General features: G+C 45.5%; 1 protein-coding gene across 3 annotated transcripts in view; it reads right to left on the reverse strand.

The window, feature by feature from the left end:
• The window catches only part of LOC144792107 (myoferlin-like), a 3514236-nt gene that overhangs the window by 1863946 nt on the left and 1630308 nt on the right, over positions 1-19982 (reverse strand). For all 3 annotated transcript variants that reach the window (XM_078666976.1, XM_078666975.1, XM_078666977.1), the window contains exon 12: positions 8368-8526. In XM_078666976.1, the coding sequence (XP_078523102.1) occupies positions 8368-8526 (159 nt within the window). The remainder of the gene's footprint in view (positions 1-8367; positions 8527-19982) is intronic.

Below are 19982 nucleotides of genomic sequence, written 5' to 3' on the forward strand. Positions count from 1 at the left end.
TCTCGCCGCTCTCCTAGTTTTACCTTTGGACCAAATAAATTTATTAATCATATTTTCAATCCTTTTAAACCACGCGTTATCAAACCATAAGGGGATTGTTCGGAAGAGGTACAAGAATTTCGGCATGATTAACATTTTTATAATATTCACTCTTCCAACCAAGGTGAAATGGAGATTATTCAGTCTGTCTAGTTCACCCCCAACTTTCCGTACAATAGGATCGATATTTAATTCTACTATCTTATCTAATTCTGAAGTTATAGTTATTCCCAAATAGGTTCCCGTCCGCGCCACCCGTGGATCCTGGCATGAGGCCTTACTATTTTTTATGATTTGTGTTTTTCCGGTATTCAAAGAATACCCGGAAACCTTCCCAAATTCCTTTGCCTCCTGTTCCACGTGTCTTATGGCCTCTGTGGGTGATGATGTTATAACCGCCACGTCATCGGCATAGGCCAGGATCTTACACTCCCCCCTAAGTGTGACAATTGGGGAGATGTTCCTATTTGACTCCAGTCTCCTGATTAGTGGGTCTAAATATATCGCAAACAGCAACGGGGAGCATGGGCAACCCTGCCTTGTGCCCCTGTTAATTTTTACTTTATCCGTTAACCCCGCATTAATTCTAATTGCCGCCACAGGATCTCTATACAATGTCTTTAACGCTGTTAAAAAGCCACTACCAAATCCCAATTTTTCCAAAACACTCCACATATACACCCATGAAACGCGGTCAAAAGCTTTTTCAGCATCAAGTAATAGTACCGCGAACGGGTCCCCATCAGCCTCTGTTTTATCCATAAGGGTAATTAACTTCCTAACGTGGTGTGTAGTCCCCCGTCCCGGTATAAACCCGTGTTGGGTATTGGTAACTAGAGGTGTTATTACACTGGCGAATCTTGTTGCCAGTGCCTTTGAGTAAATCTTTGTGTCCGTATTCATAAGAGTGATTGGTCTGTATGACCCCAGGTTAGTTGGCGTTTTCCCTTTCTTAAGAATAACCACAATTTCGGCCTCAGACCAAGTGCTTGGTATTGAGCTTCCCTTCTGTGCCTGTTTCATGGTATAAAACATATCTCCACCTAGCTCCTCCCAGAACACCTTATAAAACTCTAGCGGGATTTTGTCTGGACCAGCCGCCTTACCTGATGGTAAACTCTTCATAGCTGTTTTTACCTCCTCTAAGTCTAACGAGTTGTCTATCCTCTTCTTCTCTGTTTCCTGCAACTGCCTCCCCTCATAATAGTTCAAATACTCGATTATGTCTTCAGGATCTTTTATATCGCTTTCAGAATATAAATTCGTGTAAAAGTTCCTGAAGACTTCCCTTATTTGTTGTACATTGGTTAAGATCACCCCTGTACTGTCTTTGATTGCTTTTATCTCCCCAAAGGATACCTTCTGTCTAGTTCTAGCTGCTAACAATTTGCCCACTCTTTCATTCATCTCATAACAATTCTCTCTATTCACTGTATATTGTTTGGCTGCCCTTTCTGCTATCTGTTCTTCCTCCTCCATTCGCAATTTCACAAGTTTAAGATATGCAGAGTCCGTTGGAGCTCCATTACCAGCTTGGTCTGTCCTACTATTCAGTTCCTCCTCTGCCCGCAGTAGTTCCCTCCTTACCCCCTCACTTCTTTCTTTCTCCTGTTTCCTTTTCCTAACCCCATAGCTGATGGTCTCACCCCTCACTCCAGCCTTAAAACAATCCCACACTATCCCTACGGGTGCTGTATGCCTATTTATATTCAAAAATTCAGATATCCATCTCCTCATATGTTGGATATATGCATCCTCCACTAGAAAAGCCTTTTCAAAAGACCACTCCGAGGCCTTCCTTACCGCTGTCATACCTTTTAAGGTGACTATAAGAGGATTATGGTCCGATAATAGTCTTGGTGTTCTTTCGATATCTATCCCATCAATGCCTTGGCTGCTAACTAAAAAATAATCTAATCTGACACTTATCCTATGGGGTGCTGAATAATATGTAAAACCATCTTGACCAGGGTTAAGGGTATCCCAAACATCCAGCAAGCCATTATTTCTGGCTAAATTAACGATTGCTTTAAAAACTCTTTTCTTCCTTCCCTTATATTTAACTGGGGGCCCCAGCCCCAACCCCAATCCCCCTGCTCCATTAATATTAAAATCTCCTCCTATCAATATAAATGGAGCCCAGGTTGCCAACTCAATATCGATTTCTTCAAAAATCTCCGGATCATCACCTGTAGACCCATAAATAGACCCAAGGGTGACCCATGTTTCTCCAATCAGACATTCTACCAAGGCCCATCTACCCCATACATCCTCACATTTTTTCCTGGTGGTGACATCTCTTTGCCTTGCCATAACCGCAACCCCCCTATTCCTACTTCCCTGCCTAGAGTGTGCTAAAACAGTAAGACCTAGCTGGTCTAGCAGCCTAATTTCAGACAGTTGTATATGGGTCTCTTGGAGTATTAAAAAGTCTATTCTTAAACTTTTAATCAGGACAGCTACCTTCTGCCTTTTTGTCTTGTCATTAAGACCACACACATTCCATGTCATTATACGTGTACTCATCCTGGGTTTTTAACAAATACAATCACAATTTTGGTCCTTTAAAAAAACACATTACACATTATGTCCACGGCTTTATATGACACAACCAACACAAACCTTCCTTCTGTTACATTATTCCTTTTATTCCATAATGTTTCCTGTGTTATATATTTCCTATTTGCTTTGCGCTCCTTGCCCCCCCCGTGACCCCCACCCTTCCCCCCCACCCCGACTATCCCACCCCCCCTACAGGCAAAAAGGTCCGACGGACCTATATGTGACAGCTGTGTCTGCTTGGGTCCCACGCCCCCCCCCCCGCTCCTATTGTATTCCTAACCCTCTACATAGGTGGTGCTCACTTATTGTTACCAATCTGCACAGTTAAGTGGCAGTACACTACAATTCTCTGTTCTTGTGCTTCTATAGAATTTTCAGAGATCCTAACTTTATATCCTGCTGCCTTTAGCTGGTAAATCTACCACTAGACCCTGAGATTGTGTACTGTTCTGCGGGGTCCTTTCCTTGAGCCATGCCAAAAATTCAGCCGCTCTGACCTCAGAATGAAAGATTTTGAACTGGCCATCTTTAACCACCTTCAGTCTGCTAGGGAACATTAGGTATGCCTCACACCCAATTCTCTGAAATGGAGCTATTAGTTCCCGCAGTCTCCACCTGCGCTCTACCGTTATATGACAGAAGTCCGGTCTAGCAAAGAACTCTGCCTCCTGATATCTACATTTTGCCTGTGGTCTTGCTTTGGCCATTATCTCTTCTCTCAATAAGAAGTTGCCCACATAGATTAAGAAGGCTCTAGGCTTTTTTGACCCATCCCCCTTCCTCTGTGTAAAAGGAAATCTATGAGCACGCTGAATCTCTGATTCCCAGTCCCAGCCTTTTATGTCTGGAAGTGCACCCTTGAGAAATTCGATTATGTAAGCTCTAGCGTCCTGTCCCTCCCTTCCTTCCGGAATACCTAAGAGTCTGACATTATTTCTCCGCTGCCTGTTCTCAAAATCTTCGAGCTTCCATAATACATCACTGTTAATTTTCTCTTGGTCTTGACTAAATTCCTTCCATCCCTTCATTTCATCTTCCAGGGCCCCCGTTCTTTCTTCCACCTCTGTAACTCTCCCTGCCAACTCTGTGCACGCTTTGTTTACTTTTCGAAGGGCATTTTGTATTTTTTACTTTCCTGTCTGGCTCTCTGACTCTCTACCCTTGCCTCAGTCTGGATTTGTTTAAGCATTGAAAACATAACTTCAAACCCCAACGGTGTATTTTGACGTTGGAGTTGCTCCTGATTCTGAATCTGAGTTTCGGGTAGGCCTTGCCTGGCTCTCTCCTCATTCAACCGTAAAGATCCCATAGTCTCATCTAGACTCCCAGCACCCTCTTTATACATCTGAGATGTAGCTGCGTAGTCCCAGTCAAGTCTCTTTGCAACATTAATAGCTGCTGGGCTTATAGATCCTTTTGTTCTTCTCCTTTTTTTTGTCAAGACTTTAGATTTACGTTTCGCAGCTAAGTCCTTATCAGAGAGCTCTCCAGAGCCAGAACCGGATGTGGATATAGTCTCTGTTACAAGTCCTGATAATGTCCGGTCACTTCCCAAGTCGGCGACAGAGGAATCCTCTGACTCACCCCCCCCAACCGCCCCCACCTCTTCTCCTTCATCCTCACCCTCATTAACAGAGAAAAAACATTCGTCAGAAGGGGAACCAGTTAGAGATATCACAACCTTAGGATCATTATTAATCACTTTACTCACATTATCACTTCTGTTTCCATCACCATTTCCCTCACCAACTCTCCCCCTCTCAGGCTGTTTAGGTGCATTAGTATCATTAGTATCATTACTGTCCCCCTCTGAAGTGACAAGAAGATTAGAAGCATTAGTATTACTCTGCTCCTCCCTTAGTGCCTCTGTCACTGCCTCCGTCAGAAAATTGTTGTCTGACCCCGAATTTGGAGGCGGAGTACTTTCTTCAACATGGTGCAAGATACTATCATTCTCTATAATACCATGGTTAACATTTATATTATTTGGAGCATTATTATCATTTCTGACATTCCCAGTATCGGGTACAGGTTTGCCCCCTTTCTCATGACTCTGTTTGACCTGTCCAGAAGAAATCTCCACTTTCTCCTGCCCCGGAGCGCCTTGTAGTGGCTCTTTAACTCTATGCACCTCCTTGCTCAGAGCTCCCAAATTATCGGTCTGTATTGGATAGCTAGTTGCCTGCGAGTTACTGTCTATCTCCCTCGCAAGGGGTCCATAGTCAGGGTCAGAGTCTCTGCACACAGCTTCGCCAGAGTCTATTTGAGGTATAGTTGAACCAGACATTACTTGAGAGCTAATTGTAGTTACAGGAAAAAAAGCCTCTAAAACTAGCGGCTGTCTCAGATTCTCCTGTTCTGTTACTTTTCCCTTGGTTCCTTTATCTGTCGGTGCTGGCTTAGTCTTATCTTTTTTATCTTTTTTTTTCAGCCTCTCCCCCACGCTGCTTCCAGCCTCCTTACTCCGTATTGCACTCCTTACTTGCTCAGCAGCGCGAGGGTCTTCACTCATCTCCTGCGTCCGCGTCAGTTTCTTTGTGCGGAGGTTAGCCGCCGGAGCATCAAACTCGCTCCAAGCAGCTTTCTCCTCTCTCAGAGCTCTCGAGATCTTCGGCGCCATTGAACGCCAACTCGTAGACAAAGCACCCGCTGAGCTCTGCTGCCAATAACGCTTCAGCTGCTGCCGCTGCCGATACTGTTTCCTCCAGCCACTCGCCTTCACCATCAGCTGACGTGCATTAGCCAACGCTCGAGTCAGCACCGCTTCCACCGTTGGGAGGGCTAATACCTCCGCTATTACCTTCGGGGTTAACAGCATAGATCACTCTTCTCCCCGTTATGTCACTCAAAATAAAAGCCGCTGCACAGAACAGATAAACGCTATCAGAGCACCGCCGTTTTCGGTTCCGTTCCTCTCCTTCTCCTTGCACTTAATCCTTGCGTGTAAACACGAGCGGGGGAGCAGGTAGGGAGCGCGTCCTCCCCCTACAGACTGTCAGCGGCCATCTTGCCCCACGGGAGGTTCTGATAAAGTCAGGGGCACCGAAGGAAATTATTCATTTTTTGGCCAGGCTTTATGAGAAACTTTCTTGTAAGGTTCGCTATGGCACCCTTGGCGAATGCACCCCGTTTCTCAAAGTCTCAAGGGGAATTCGCCAAGGATGCGTACTGGCTCCCCTTTTATTTTCCCTTTTTATCAATTGTATTGATCGTTTATTGGCTGATATTCCAGCCGATGCTCCCCTGATAAGAGGTAAACCTGTCCCAATCCTATTATATGCGGATGACGCTGTTCTCCTATCCCGCACCCAGCTTGGGTTACAACGATTAATCGATAGTTTTCAGCTTTTTATTCAAAATAGGAGGCTCCGTGTGAATAAAACCAAGACATATGTAATGTCGTGCGGGCAGGCTGCAAATAAACCAAAGCACAATTTCTATCTGGATAGCAATAAAATGACTCATGTGAAATCTTTTTGTTATTTGGGAATCACATATAACTTTGATGGGTCATGGTCTGCCGAGTTTGACAATATCAGACTGAAGATGCTGCGGACTACCAATAGTATATTCCGTTTTGCATCCAAGCTTGGTTCAAGAATTATCCCAGATATGATCACGATATACAACATCCGCTGTGTTTCCTCGGCATTATATGGGGCGGGCGTGTGGGGCCATATCGAAGGCCCTTCACTCCTTAAGGATGAAAATAAGTTTTTAAAGAGACTGTTATGTACCCCTCCTTCTGCCTGTGTACAACTAATTCATGATGAGGTTGGGATCGTGCATATCTCTGACTTAGCAGCCGTTCGGCCACTCTTATTGTGGCGTTCTATTTGGGCTAAGCCTGAGACATGATTCACTCAAGAAATTATTCTTGATTGTATAGGCCTGGACCACTCATCACGAATCCAGTGGTTGAAATATATTCATTTCTGGTATAAAACCTTATTTGAAATTGATATCCTTTTAGACCCTGAACAGGTAGTAGCAATTTCCAAAAAGGAAATCAAACAAACTTTTTTTGATTTCAAAAGGAATGAGCGAGATAAGGTGTATGGAAAGCTAGCTACCGTGAAGTTTTACAAGGAACTGAACTTACCCCAGGGGCTTCAAACCTATCTTGCGCATGTGTCTTGTCCATCCCATCAATTTGTGTTAACTCGAGTAAGATTGGGTATTGTACACCATCTTGTCGCTTTTCCAAATCAGAAAATGAGATCTGAAATGCCCTGCCCTTGCGACAATACTTCCCGCCAGAGTTGCTGCCATTTTTTGCTTTTTTGTAAATGTTATTACTTTTTAAGGGTAAAATATCTTAAACCTATCTTTTTAAAATATAACATTAGATCTACTAAGAGAGCCCTAGTACTATTATCCTCTCTAGAAAATGTGGATATTTGTTTTTTTGTTGCTACTTATATCTTGAAATGTACAGCTGCCAGGAAGAGCATAGTGCTGCCATAACTTATAATTCCTGTCTGTACATTAATGTTTTTGCCCATGTTGTTTTATGTTTATTGTATATAAATGTCCGGTTATATCATATTTCCAGCTATATTGTACAGCTGCCAGGAATAGCACTTGATGCAATAATAACAACTATTCCTGTCTGTACTTTTATGATTCCTTTTAATATAAAATGTTTAGTCATGTTATATGCCTTATTATATACTGTTGTCCGGTGTATGCCAACATAGGTTCCCGCATGTGTTATTTATGTGTACATTTTAAGTCATTTTTAGAATTGTCATTATACATGTAATGAATTGTTTTTTTTTAGTTATTGCTTGTATGATTTGTATCTTTCAAATCGAATAAAAGCTTATGACTTGAATCATGGTCGTATTCGTGACACCAGAGGCAGACGAGGTGGGGTAGGTAACCCTCATCATGCGGTGACAGCCACCGCATGGCTTGAACCCTGTCTTCCTTTTAGCCATCCTTGCACACGAAGGAAAAAATCTTCAGAATCTGACAAAAAGTAGAGAAAAAGCTTGTCAAAAAGAGACAGAGGGGTAGCTCTTCCAGATCAGCACTTAACTGGTGCGGAAAGAAAAGATCTGACCTATATAGGCACCGCGATGAACGCTGACGACGACGTCACGGGGAGCCGAATGGAGTCACCCAATGGCGCGCGCAAGGGTAATTGCTCAGCAAAAATTTCCGAATCCTATCTGATGCCTGGGAAATTCAGAGGTAAGAAATCTGCAGCTAGAAGTCTCTACCAGATAAGGCCCTATGTGTAAATGGAATACTCAGAACTTGAAAGAACATCTCTGACCTCAAATTCACAGAGAAAAAAGACTGGGGGGGGGAGTCAGTAGGCATGTATAAGGGGCAGAGACATGTATGGCGGGTCCATGAACCCAGATTTCAGAATTAAAACCATTTTTAAGAGACACAAAAATACAACTGACTTGTCTTACTTACCGGTACTAGATATCTAGTTGTCTGTTGAAAAGACCAAGGGGAACATGTGGTACTAGTATGGCCACTAACAGTAATATTCTGCAACATGTTATTTAATGTGCTTCAGCTCCAAGGTGCTCACGCAAAATTAGGCCATTCTTCTAATAGGAACTTTCCACAAAACAATTCTTCATTTAGCAGCAGTGTCCCTCTCTGAAGGAGCAAGTCCTACATAAATCGTATCTAACCCGCTTTGACAATCTATAAACGTCTGCAGCACATTAATACAAGTGAAATAATGTTGCTTGTTCATGATTATTATTCAAAGGACGCAATAGACCAACTTCCTTTTACCTTATCATCAATTAGAAGCTCAAATGCTGCTAAAAGCTCGCCAGCTGCCTTACGCTCTCTTTTGACAGGATGCCATGTAAGCTGAGGTGTGATTCTTGAACCGATGTCTAAACAGACTACTGGAAGGCAGATGCTTCGCCCCAAGTACTCATTCTGGTCCTTAGAAGAAAGAAAACAGAGCAATGGTAATAGCGGTGAGGTTGATGTATCAAACCTTTCCTAAAGTAGACAACTCCTTCATCAATCCTGAGGAAGTCAGAGGAGTCAATCTACAATACTAAAGCAGCTTCTCCATATAATAGGACCTTGGACCCAAAACAAACATTTCATGGATTCATACTCAGGAACCAAAACAAGCACTCCACTCCATGGATAAATACAAATTAACCAAAGCAAATAATACCAGGAATAACACCTACAAACCACAGAAATCACTTCAAGGGAGCTTGCTCAGGAACCACTAGCGGTACAAAAGGGGGTGGTAATGGACGGAGCATCTGAATCAATCAAACACTGACACCCACTCAAAAGATCTGGGTTTAATCCATCACCGTTCTTTAGCCCACTCTGCCACCCCAGTTCAGACATGGCTATATGCAAATCAGTCTGACCCTGTGCCTCATGGGAACAGTCCAGCCCGAACTGCTAGGCAAAATGATTCACAGACAAACAAAGCTGATTTGCAGCACTGCGTAAGAGTATATTGGGGCAGATTTATGAAGGCCTTGCGCCGCCGGTGCGTCACTTTTTCCCATGTTAAAAATGACGCACCGGCGGCGCAAGGCCTTCATAAATCTGCCCCATTGTGTGCAAGTTTGCCGTGTATGTCAAGCCTGAATTGTTGCAATTCACAAAACCTAATTTGGAACGTACATGCAGTAGTATCCTGACTTGTACGGTGCAATTGTCAGCCCCATCATGCAAAGTAATAGCAAAAACTTGCTACAAAGGTATGACTGCGGGCGTTTACAAGGGTTGGGCCCAATTACGGACGATATCTACAACAAAGGGTGCTTGGAAAGGGGCAAATAAAGGCAGGGACAAACAAACATAACATACAAAAACAAACATACGAAAGCGTAATTTAGGCTGTACCAGCACTCCCACACAGAAGGTTTAATACACTAATGAAATAAGTGCATGTAACTTCAAAAATAAATAAGATAGAATATAAAGAAAGCTAAGTATGTGATGTACTGTGAATCAAATGAAAACACATAAAGGTCCCCTTATGAATACTGAAATCAGACACGTTACATTAGCACACATAATAACAATGCAAAACAAATACAGAGTAAAAAGAAATACTATAGAATGTGCTCAACAAAAAAATACGTACACACACAATCACCAATCGAGGAAGGGGCCTCACTGAGCACACCGGTGCCAAACTCCCGCTACCATTCATCAACCCAGACTTCAATCACAAGTAGGTCGACACCATAAGAAAACTACATTGATGGTTATCAGAGTTTTTCAAATAGTCCATGATCATAAGGAATATCTATTCGAGGACAAAATTATTAAAATATAGAGACAGAAACTCACTTTCACTCGCGGTTCTGTGCCTGACAAAGAGGAGTTTTGCAGACACTGCTTACATCCATGAGGCATCTTGAACACGGCTGTAGACGTTAATTTTACCAATGACCAGCTGCGGCTCAGCTGACACGTCACAGGAAAGGCAAAAGAGGTGCTTGCACTGGGTACTGAGATGTTTCCGTCAAGTGCAACTGTACATCACCTTGCTACTTGCAAGACAGGCAATAGACGGCACAACACTTGCCCGTTTTTCCTGGGTTCTTGATACCTTGAACCACAACCATATGGCACACTAGTCACAACAGAAGACCATACAGCTTTATCGAAATCAGACAGGTTATAACAGTAGAATGTTATCCCTGTCTAGGGAATGGAAGGATAATAGGCATGTGGCAGCTTGTTGAGTATAGTGCACAAGGTGTGCATGTTCACTTGAGACATATCATAACAGTGACTGGCACGCAGCACAAAATGTCCTCACCATATACATCCTGATGCAAGTTAAAAAAACGTGAATGAATGTAATGGAATTGCAAAGGGTCTACAAATCGAGTTTGACCGTACATTACGGTTATGATCTGTTTGGTCGTAGTACCACATTGAATGGACATAGTTGAGCTAATGATGAATTGCGGAACCAACGTTGGACTATACATACCGTTCTAAGACACCATTGTCACCTTTGCCCCGATGCAACGGCTGGAACTGTCTTTATCATGCTCACACATGGCTGAAGTAATTGAACATTATAATGATTGTAGGATTTTTTCATTTTGACTGCTTAAAACTCTGTCGACTATTGTCCCTAGTGCCTTTACATGTACAATGAATAACATTCTGAATGATACTTCTCTGTAGGATAAATATCGTCAACACGGAACTGGCGTGTGCGGTCCAGATACAATGAGAGCGCACGTTTTGGGTCCAGACGGTGAATATAGTGTGCGGTTGAAAGTATGAATGTTTCCTAAAGTGACCTGTCAAACTATGCATGACTGCTAAGTACGTTCTCCTCCTTAATGTTCCGTTTTAGTACTTTTCATATTCTTTCCGGCATTGCCATGAAACAGTGCACAACTCAATATTATGCATTCAGTTCACCAATGAACAAGTTACTTACCTTCGGTAACGTTTTTTCTGGTGGATACAGTATCTGCCTGTGCATTTCTCACCTTATGAATATCCCCTGCGCCAGCATTCAGCTGAAATTTTTCCCAGCTATCAACGCCGAAGCACAAGTTACTTACCTTCGGTAACGATATATCTGTAAGAAACAGTAGTTAGTATTAGATTCCTTACCTTAGAATATCCCCAGGCGTCAGACTGGATCCGAAAAGTTTTGCGTAGCAGTACCGCTGCACGTCAGTAGGCGTCAACTGCGGCTTCGAGTCCGTAGTCGGTGTCGTTGGCGCCGGGATGACGTTGTCGAAGTACTTGGACGCCGCCCTCGCGTGCTGACGTCAGTTCTTACGCACAGCTTTTCCACGCCAGAAACGCAGAGCCATGATAAAAACCGACAGGGATGTCCTTAACCCTAGATATCGGTTCGCAGAACGGGGAGGATGGGTGAGGCGGTAAGGAATCTAACACTAACTACTGTTTCTTATAGATATATCATTACCAAAGGTGAGTAACTTTTGCATCTGAAAGAAACAGGTTAGTGTTAGATTCCTTACCTTAGAACAGATACCCCAGCAATACCAACCCCGGTGGTGGGTCTGCGAACCAATGATCACACCAGAAAGTCCTGGAGAACAGAACGGCCAAAGAAGCAATCTCTCCGGAACTGGCTGTCCGGGTAGTAGTGTCTAGCGAACGTGTGCAGCGAGGCCCACGTAGCTGCCTGACAGATGTCCTGCAAGGGGACTCCCCGACCCAGGACGGTAGTAGCCGCCGTGGCCCAAGTGGAGTGGGCACGCAGCCCCACCGGAGGCTCCTTGTTAGCCAGTGAATAAGGATTAGTTACTTACCTGTAATCCTAGTTCTCTTCCAGGGGTATACTCATCAGAGTCATAAGCACTGAATAGTCCCGCCCACGTGCGGGACCCCGGAGCAATAGCCAATAATATGCATATATCTACATATATATATATATAAATACATATAAATACGCATAAAATAACCATATATATATAGATAATATGCATATACATATACATATGCAGCCCAATATAACCATACTAGGCTAAAAAAACTGCCACAATAGCCTGTAAAAATCTTTACATTTGCTAAATAAAGACATATAAAACACATTATATGATAATGTAAAAAGGAAAACACTGCCTAGGTTTTCTTTGAAACACACAACCTTTATTTTCAAAGGTAAAAACAGGCAGGATCATAGAGGCAGCTTTAGCCTAGATAGGCTGCATTGTAACAACAGAAAAATCTGGCGCCGTGCCTTTAAGACCTCTGTGAGCCTCCAGGCTCCCATCATGCACCACAGGTGACAGTTAGGTCAGTTCTTTTGGACGGCGTATAACAGTGTGATAACTGCATGGGTAACATGTAAAAGAGATAGTTCTGATATTAGTCCGGGGAGGCGGGTGGGTGTGCTTATGACTTTGATGAGTATACCCCTGGAAGAGAACTAGGATTACAGGTAAGTAACTAATCCTTCTCTTCCAGGGGATACTCATCAATAGTCATAAGCACTGAATAGAGTAGGAAGCCCATCCCATACCCCACGGACCAATATCAGACTCTCTAAACGGTACACTCATATAGATATTACCCAAACAAATTCCTCAGGGATGCTTGACCAACCTGAGCATCCGCCTGAGTATCAGAATCAAGGCAGTAATGGCGAGAAAAGGTGTGAACCGAACGCCATGTAGCTGCCTTACAAATTTCATGAACAGGAACATTTTTAAGCATTGCTATAGTAGCAGCCTTTCCTCTAGTGGAGTGAGCTCTCGGTTTACCCGGGAGCTGTTTTCGTGCCAACTGATAACATAACAAAATGCATGACACAATCCATCTAGAAATGGACCTCTTGGATGCAGGCAAGCCCGTATTCAGAGGACCGTAGTTTACAAACAAATGATCAGTCTTTCGAACACTTTTAGTTTTATCAAGGTAAAACTTAAAAACTCTTTTCAAATCCAAAGAGTGTAGAGCATTTTCAGCTGAAGAGCTCGGATTAGCAAAAAAAGTAGGTAGTGTCACTGATTGGTTAATGTGAAAATCCGAGACTACCTTAGGAAGGAATCTGGGATGAGTCCGAAGCACCACTCTATTCGCATTGAAAACGAGATAGGGTTCTGTAGCACAAAAGGCCTGAATCTCGCTCACCCTGCGCGCAGAAGTGATCGCTACAAGAAAGGACACCTTCCACGACAGATGTTGAAGGGAAGCCTTGTGTATAGGTTCGAATGGAGGACCCATCAATTTAGACAAAACCACATTAAGCTCCCAAGGAGGTGAGGGAGCCCTCACGGGAGGATACACATTCCTGAGACCTTCGAGAAAATCCTTCACAACTGGCATTTGAAAGAAAGACACCTGGGTAGGGGACTTTCGATATGCTGTTATTGCTGCCAGATGGACCTTAATAGAGGAATACTGTAAACCTGCTTTGGCCAAAGAAAGTAAGTATGGTAACAGTACCTGTTCCTGACCTCGAATCGGGTCATGTCCTTCAGCAGCACACCACATGAAAAACCGCTTCCACTTGAAAGCATACGTCTTTCTTGTAGAAGCTCTCCTTGCCTCTCTTAAAATGTGCATACAGTCCTGTGAAAGGCCTAGATGTCCGTACTGGACGAACTCAGGAACCATACTGCTAGCTTCAGGGACGGCAGGTTGGGATGGAACACTCTGCTGTTCTCCCTCGTCAGCAGATCCGGACAGCAGGGAAGCCTCCTGTGCGGCACTTTGGATAGATGCAGGAGATCCGGGTACCACCATTGGCGAGGCCAATCCGGAGCCACTAGAATCATGTCTGTCTTCGACTTGTACAGTTTCTTGATCACCAAGGGAATGAGTGGAATCGGTGGAAATGCGTAGAGTAATTTCTCTGACCAGTCCATCCATAGAGCATTCCCCTTGGACCCTCGTTGTGGGTATCTGGATGCGAAGACGCGGCATTTTGCGTTGTCGGCGTCCGCGAAGAGATCGATTTCTGGCGACCCCCAGGCCTGGAAGACATCTCTTATCATTCCGTCTTTAAGACCCAGTCGTGTGCTTCTGCGAAGTGTCCGCTTAGGTCGTCTGCTTGGACGTTGAGGACACCGGGCAGATGGACAGCTGAAATTGTCATACCCCGAGCCAGAAGCCACTTCCAGATTGCTTGCGCTTCCAGCGACAGAGGTCTGGATCTCGTTCCGCCCTGCTTGTTCAGATAGTACATCGTTGTTGTATTGTCCGTCTGAACAAGCAGAGAGGGTGACGTGAGTGCTGGAAAGAAAGCCTTGAGAGCCAGATGGACCGCTCCGAGTTCCAACATGTTTATGTGATACAGTCTTTCTTTCTCTGACCACACTCCTTGAACTTGAAGGGACCCCAGATGGGCGCCCCATCCCTGCAGGGACGCATCTGTCACCAGCGATCGTCTGGGCATGTCCTCTTGAAAAGGCACTCCCACTATCAGATGACTCCGCTGCATCCACCATCGAATGGAGATCCGTACTGACAGAGGTAGTGACAGCTTGTCTTCCCAACGGTTTGAAAACTGGGACCACTGATCCTCCAGCGACTGCTGCAGAGGTCTCATGTGCAGCCTGGCGTTCGGAACGAGGAAAATGCAGGACGCCATGGACCCTAGCAGAGACGAGATCTGTCTGGCCGTTGGTCGAGGATTCTTTAGTAAGGTTTGACACTTGAGGAGAATAGAGGATAGTCTCTCCTCCGAAGGATACACTTTTGCGTCCTTTGAATCTAGAAGTGCGCCCAGATAGTGTATCCTCTGTGTGGGGTTGAGGATAGACTTTTTGAAGTTCACGTGCAGGCCCAGCCTCCGCAGCTGATGTATGCAGAACGTGAGATGTTGTTGAAGCAGACTCGGGGACGCACTCTTTAGCAGCCAATCGTCTAGATGAAAATGTGTCTCATCCTTAGGAAAGCCGCTACGACTGCCATGCACTTTGAGAAGGTGCGAGGAGCTGACTTTAGCCCGGAGGGGAAGACTGCGTACTGATAATGACTGGTTTGTAGACAAAACCTTAGAAATTTCCGATGCTTTGGGGCGATGGGGATGTGAAAATAAGCATCTTGAAGATCTATGGAGCACATCCAGTCCCTTTGATGCAGAAGTGGAATTATCTGATGTAACGCCAGCATTCTGAACTTTTCTCGCCGAATGAATTGATTGAGGTGCCTGAGATCTAGTATGGGCCTGAACTCCTTGTTTGGACCTTTCTTTGGAACTAGAAAGTATCTGGAGTAAATGCCTTGTCGATGCTGTGCCCTCGGGACCTCCTCGATGGCTTCCTTTAAAATTAACGTAGACACCTCCTGCTTCAAAAGATGAAGTCGATGGAACACAGACTTTAGAGGAGGAATGGAAGGTGGAGGAGACTTGAATCTGATTGCATATCCATTTTGCACAATATTCAGCACCATCCATTTGTCGTTTGTGATGTTTTTCCACTCGTCCAGGCAAAATAATATAATAATCCACATTTGTAAAGTGCACAATCACCCGTAAGGGTCTCTAGGTGCTGGGGGCAGTCGGGAAGATTAAGCAAGCTATTGCCCAGAGTCACATGGTGGTGGGCTAATCTGCTACCGGTGCCGGGGATCGAACCGTGATCCCCAGATTCCGGAGTCAGTCACCCTGGCCGCGGCGCCACAAAACGAACACTTCCCCCCACCGGAGTGGGTAACGGGCTCAGGGGAAGCAAGCACTCACTGTTTTTGTTGCTGCTGCTTGTTTCCAGGTGCAGACTGTCTGGAAATGCCCCCTCTTCCTCTACCAGGACGACGCTGGGAGAACTGAGATCTTCCCTGATTCTGCTGTGACGACCATTGAGGGGTTTGAACCCTCTGCTGGTTCTGTCTCCGATCATAAGGACGGTATTTTTTCTTAAAGCTGTCCTTTCTCTTTTCAAGACCAACAGCTCTCACAGTATCGAGCTCCGTCTTCATTCTTGACATCTCATCATCAGCATGAGACCCAAAGAGCGATTTACCATTGAACGGCAAATTCAGAATTCGGTGTTGAGCTTCAGGTTTAAGACCCGTAAGCCTTAGCCAAGCTGAGCGTCTTGCACAGAGTCCATGGGCATAGCCATGTGTAGACAAGTCGGAAGCATCTGCAGCTGTGCTAATCACCTGGTTAGCCACTAGCCCACCTTCATGAAGGATTTCCAGAAAATCCTGCTTGTCTTCTTTTGGAAGTTTTTCTGTAAAGCGAGACAAGGAATCCCAAAGGGAACGGTCATAGCGACGCAGTAAAGCGGAGGCGCTGGCAACCTTCATGTAGGAAGCAGAAGTAGCACACATTTTCTTTCCTACTGAGTCCATAGCTTTGCTGTCCTTATCAGGGGGCACAGAGGATGATGCCGCTCCTGTCTGATTCTTACGAGCCGCTGAGACGATGACTGAATCAGGTTGTGGCTCAGACCTCAGAAATAAAGGATCATTGTCCGGTGCTTTATATTTCTTTGCGATCCGCGAAGGAACTGCTCCTAAGGATGCCGGGGTTAAGAATTTGTGCTCCGCAGGTTCCAACAGACCCGGAACCAGAGGAAGCAAAGGCCTTGATGACAACTTCTGATTTAAGGTCTCGAAAATGACCGTTGTCTTAGCAGTAGAGACAGGCATCTCGATATGAAGTTTTGCTGCACCACGACAGAGAACCTCATTAAAAGTAATCACGTCATCAATTGGTGAAATCCTACTCGGAGGAGTTGATGACAGCGTTGGAGAGTAGTTCCTCTTTGAATTTGTAGACCTTGTCAAAGAACTAGTATCGCGTCTTCTGGAAGAGTGACGAAGAGAAGACCTAGGAGATGGTGAAGCTCGCCTCCTCTCCGATGGGGACTTTCTCGGACGAGTACGCTCACGTCGTATTGCAGAGTGTACCACCCGTACCAGAAGTGACCTTGATCTAGCAGACACCGGAGACCTGGAACGAGACCTTGGAAGGTTAATTTTCCTTATCTTCCAGTCTCTGAGCTCACCCAGCCATCGTGGAGAGATGTTAGCCCCTGTAGGTAAAGGTGCTCTTGAAGGCTCTGGAGAGATTTGTACAATCCGCAACTCAGGTGAGGAAGAGGACCTCCCAGAAGACCCAGAAACCTTAGACCGGTCTTTGGACACCATTCTAGGCCTTTTTGCAGCAGGAGACGTCGACGACATCCTCTTCGACGTCGATTTTTCCAACGGCGACTTCCTCGGCGGCGATCTCCTCGGCGGCGACCTCCTCGGCGGCGACCTCCTCGGCGGCGACCTCCTTGGCGGCGACCTCCTCGGCGGCGACCTCTTCGACGACGAATGCCTCTTCGGCGTCGACGTCAGGCGTTTCGACGGCGATGATTTTCTCGGCGTCGTGTGCCTCGACGTCGCATGACGGGGGCTCTTCGACGTCGAAACCTCTGCCCAGTTCGACGTCGACGTCATGGCACCTCTCGACGGTGACCTTGACTGATGTTTCGAGCCTCTCGACGGCGACCGTCGATGTCGATGAGACGACGTCGAGTCCCGTCCTCCTGCAGTCGTAGGCGAGCCAGACCGGGACCGCCTACGCTCATGTCGCTTCTCACCTTGCTTCGACGGCGAATTCTTCTTCGACGGCGAGGGATGCTTCGACGTGGACGTATGCCACGACGGTGATTTCGATGCCGATTTTGAGCACACAGGTACCTTGGAAGAAGATCTGTCCCTCGAAGTTGAAGGAGACCGATGTTTTCTCTTCTCCCCTTTGTCCTTGCGCTGAGAAGAAGGCTTCCTAGAGTGAACATCTTCTCTTCCACTCACAGTTTCTCCTCTGTCATGCAGGGACTGAAGCCTGCTCTTCTCTCTCTCTCTCAAAGTCCTACTTGAAAGTTTGCTGCAGTGGTAGCAAAGTTCTGGCTTGTGAGAAGAAGGTAGACAAGCAACACAGACCGAATGAGGGTCTGTCTTAGCCATTTTTTTACCACAGGCCGGACACTTAGCAAATAAGGCCGGCATTGTGACTGGAAAAATAGCCAAAAAACAGTAAAAAATTGTTGGATTAGTCAGATAATGACTAAAGACGTCGAGTAAAGACGAAAAAATTAGAGAAATACCAGAAGAAAGTGAAAATATATCACCAACTGGCGAGCTCAATGCTCCAGGATCCTCACAGAAGGAGCCGCAAAAAAGAACTGACCTAACTGTCACCTGTGGTGCATGATGGGAGCCTGGAGGTCTTAAAGGCACGGCGCCAGATTTTTCTGTTGTTACAATGCAGCCTATCTAGGCTAAAGTTGCCTCTATGATCCTGCCTGTTTTTACCTTTGAAAATAAAGGTTGTGTGTTTCAAAGAAAACCTAGGCAGTGTTTTCTTCTTTACATTATCATATAATGTGTTTTATATGTCTTTATTTAGCAAATGTAAAGATTTTTACAGGCTATTGTGGCAGTTTTTTTAGCCTAGTATGGTTATATTGGGCTGCATATGTATATGTATATGCATATTATCTATATATATATGGTTATTTTATGCGTATTTATATGTATTTATATATATATATATATATATGTAGATATATGCATATTATTGGCTATTGCTCCGGGGTCGCGCACGTGGGCGGGACTATTCAGTGCTTATGACTATTGATGAGTATCCCCTGGAAGAGAACAAGCCTTTATGCACATCGAGTAATGGTTTGTTTGTGCACCGGCCGTCCCTTCTTAGCGCCCACGTAACCAAGAAAGAGCTAGTCGTCCACACGGAACTGGCGTGTGCGGTCCAGATACAATGAGAGCGCACGTTTTGGGTCCAGACGGTGGAGCCTCTCTTCTTCTTTTGAGGGATGTGGAGGTGGAAAGAAGGTGGGCAAAGTGATGGACTGCCCGATGTGGAAGGCCGTGACAACCTTGGGCAGGAAAGAGGGACGTGTTTTCAAGACAACTTTGTCCGGATGGACAGAAAGGAAAGGAGGTTTAGAAGAAAGAGCCTGGAACTCGCCCACCCTCCTGACAGAGGTGATGGCAACCAGGAATGCAGTCTTAAGAGCAAGAAGACGGAGAGGACAATTGTGAAGTGGCTCAAAGGGAGCGCACATCAAATAGGTCAGAACAAGATTCAAGTCCCACTGAGGCATCACAAAAGGGACAGGAGGAAACATGGGAGTGATGCCCTTCAAGAATCTACTTACCACAGGGGACTTGAAAAGAGAAGGCTGATCAGGAACCCTAAAGAAGGCTGAAATGGTAGAGAGGTAGCCTTTGATAGTGCCCAGAGCAGAGTCCTGCTGGGCAAGAGAAAGAAGAAAGAGGAGAACCTCTGAAAGAGGGGTAGAACGTGGATCCACAGCCTTTGCTGTGCACCATGCCACAAATTTGTTCCATCTGCAGGCGTATATCGTTTTTGTGGAGGGACGCATGACTGCCAGAATGACATCACAGACTTCAGGAGGCAAGTCAAATGGCCTCAACTGCCACCGCTCAATCTCCAGGCATGGAGGTGGAGGCTGGACAGGTTCGGGTGGAGGACCGTCCAATGCTGCTGTGACAGAAGGTCCTCCTGAAGATGCAGATGAATCGGGGGATCGACTGACATGCTGAGTAGCTCGGGATACCAGTATCTTCATGCCCAGTCCGGAGCCACAAGGATGACTTGGGGCCTGTCGCGACTGATCTTCTTCAGCACTCTGGGCAGAAGTGGCATAGGCGGAAAGGCGTACAATAGACCGCAACTCCACTCGCGACGAAAAGCTTCTACGAGCGAGTGCCGCCTTGGAAATTCCAACGCGCAGAACTGATGATATTGCGCGTTCTCTTCTGTGGCAAATAGATCTAACCAAGGGTCTCCCCACTGCCGAAAGAGACCTTGCGCCACGTCCGAGTTCAGACGCCATTCGAGATCTATCATGCACCGACGGCTGAGTTCGTCCGCCCTGGCGTTCAGGGAACCTGCCAGGTGTTGAACCACCAGGGAGACG

This window comes from Lissotriton helveticus, chromosome 11 (genome assembly GCF_964261635.1).
Source record: "Lissotriton helveticus chromosome 11, aLisHel1.1, whole genome shotgun sequence".
In the NCBI taxonomy this organism is placed as follows: domain Eukaryota; kingdom Metazoa; phylum Chordata; class Amphibia; order Caudata; family Salamandridae; genus Lissotriton; species Lissotriton helveticus.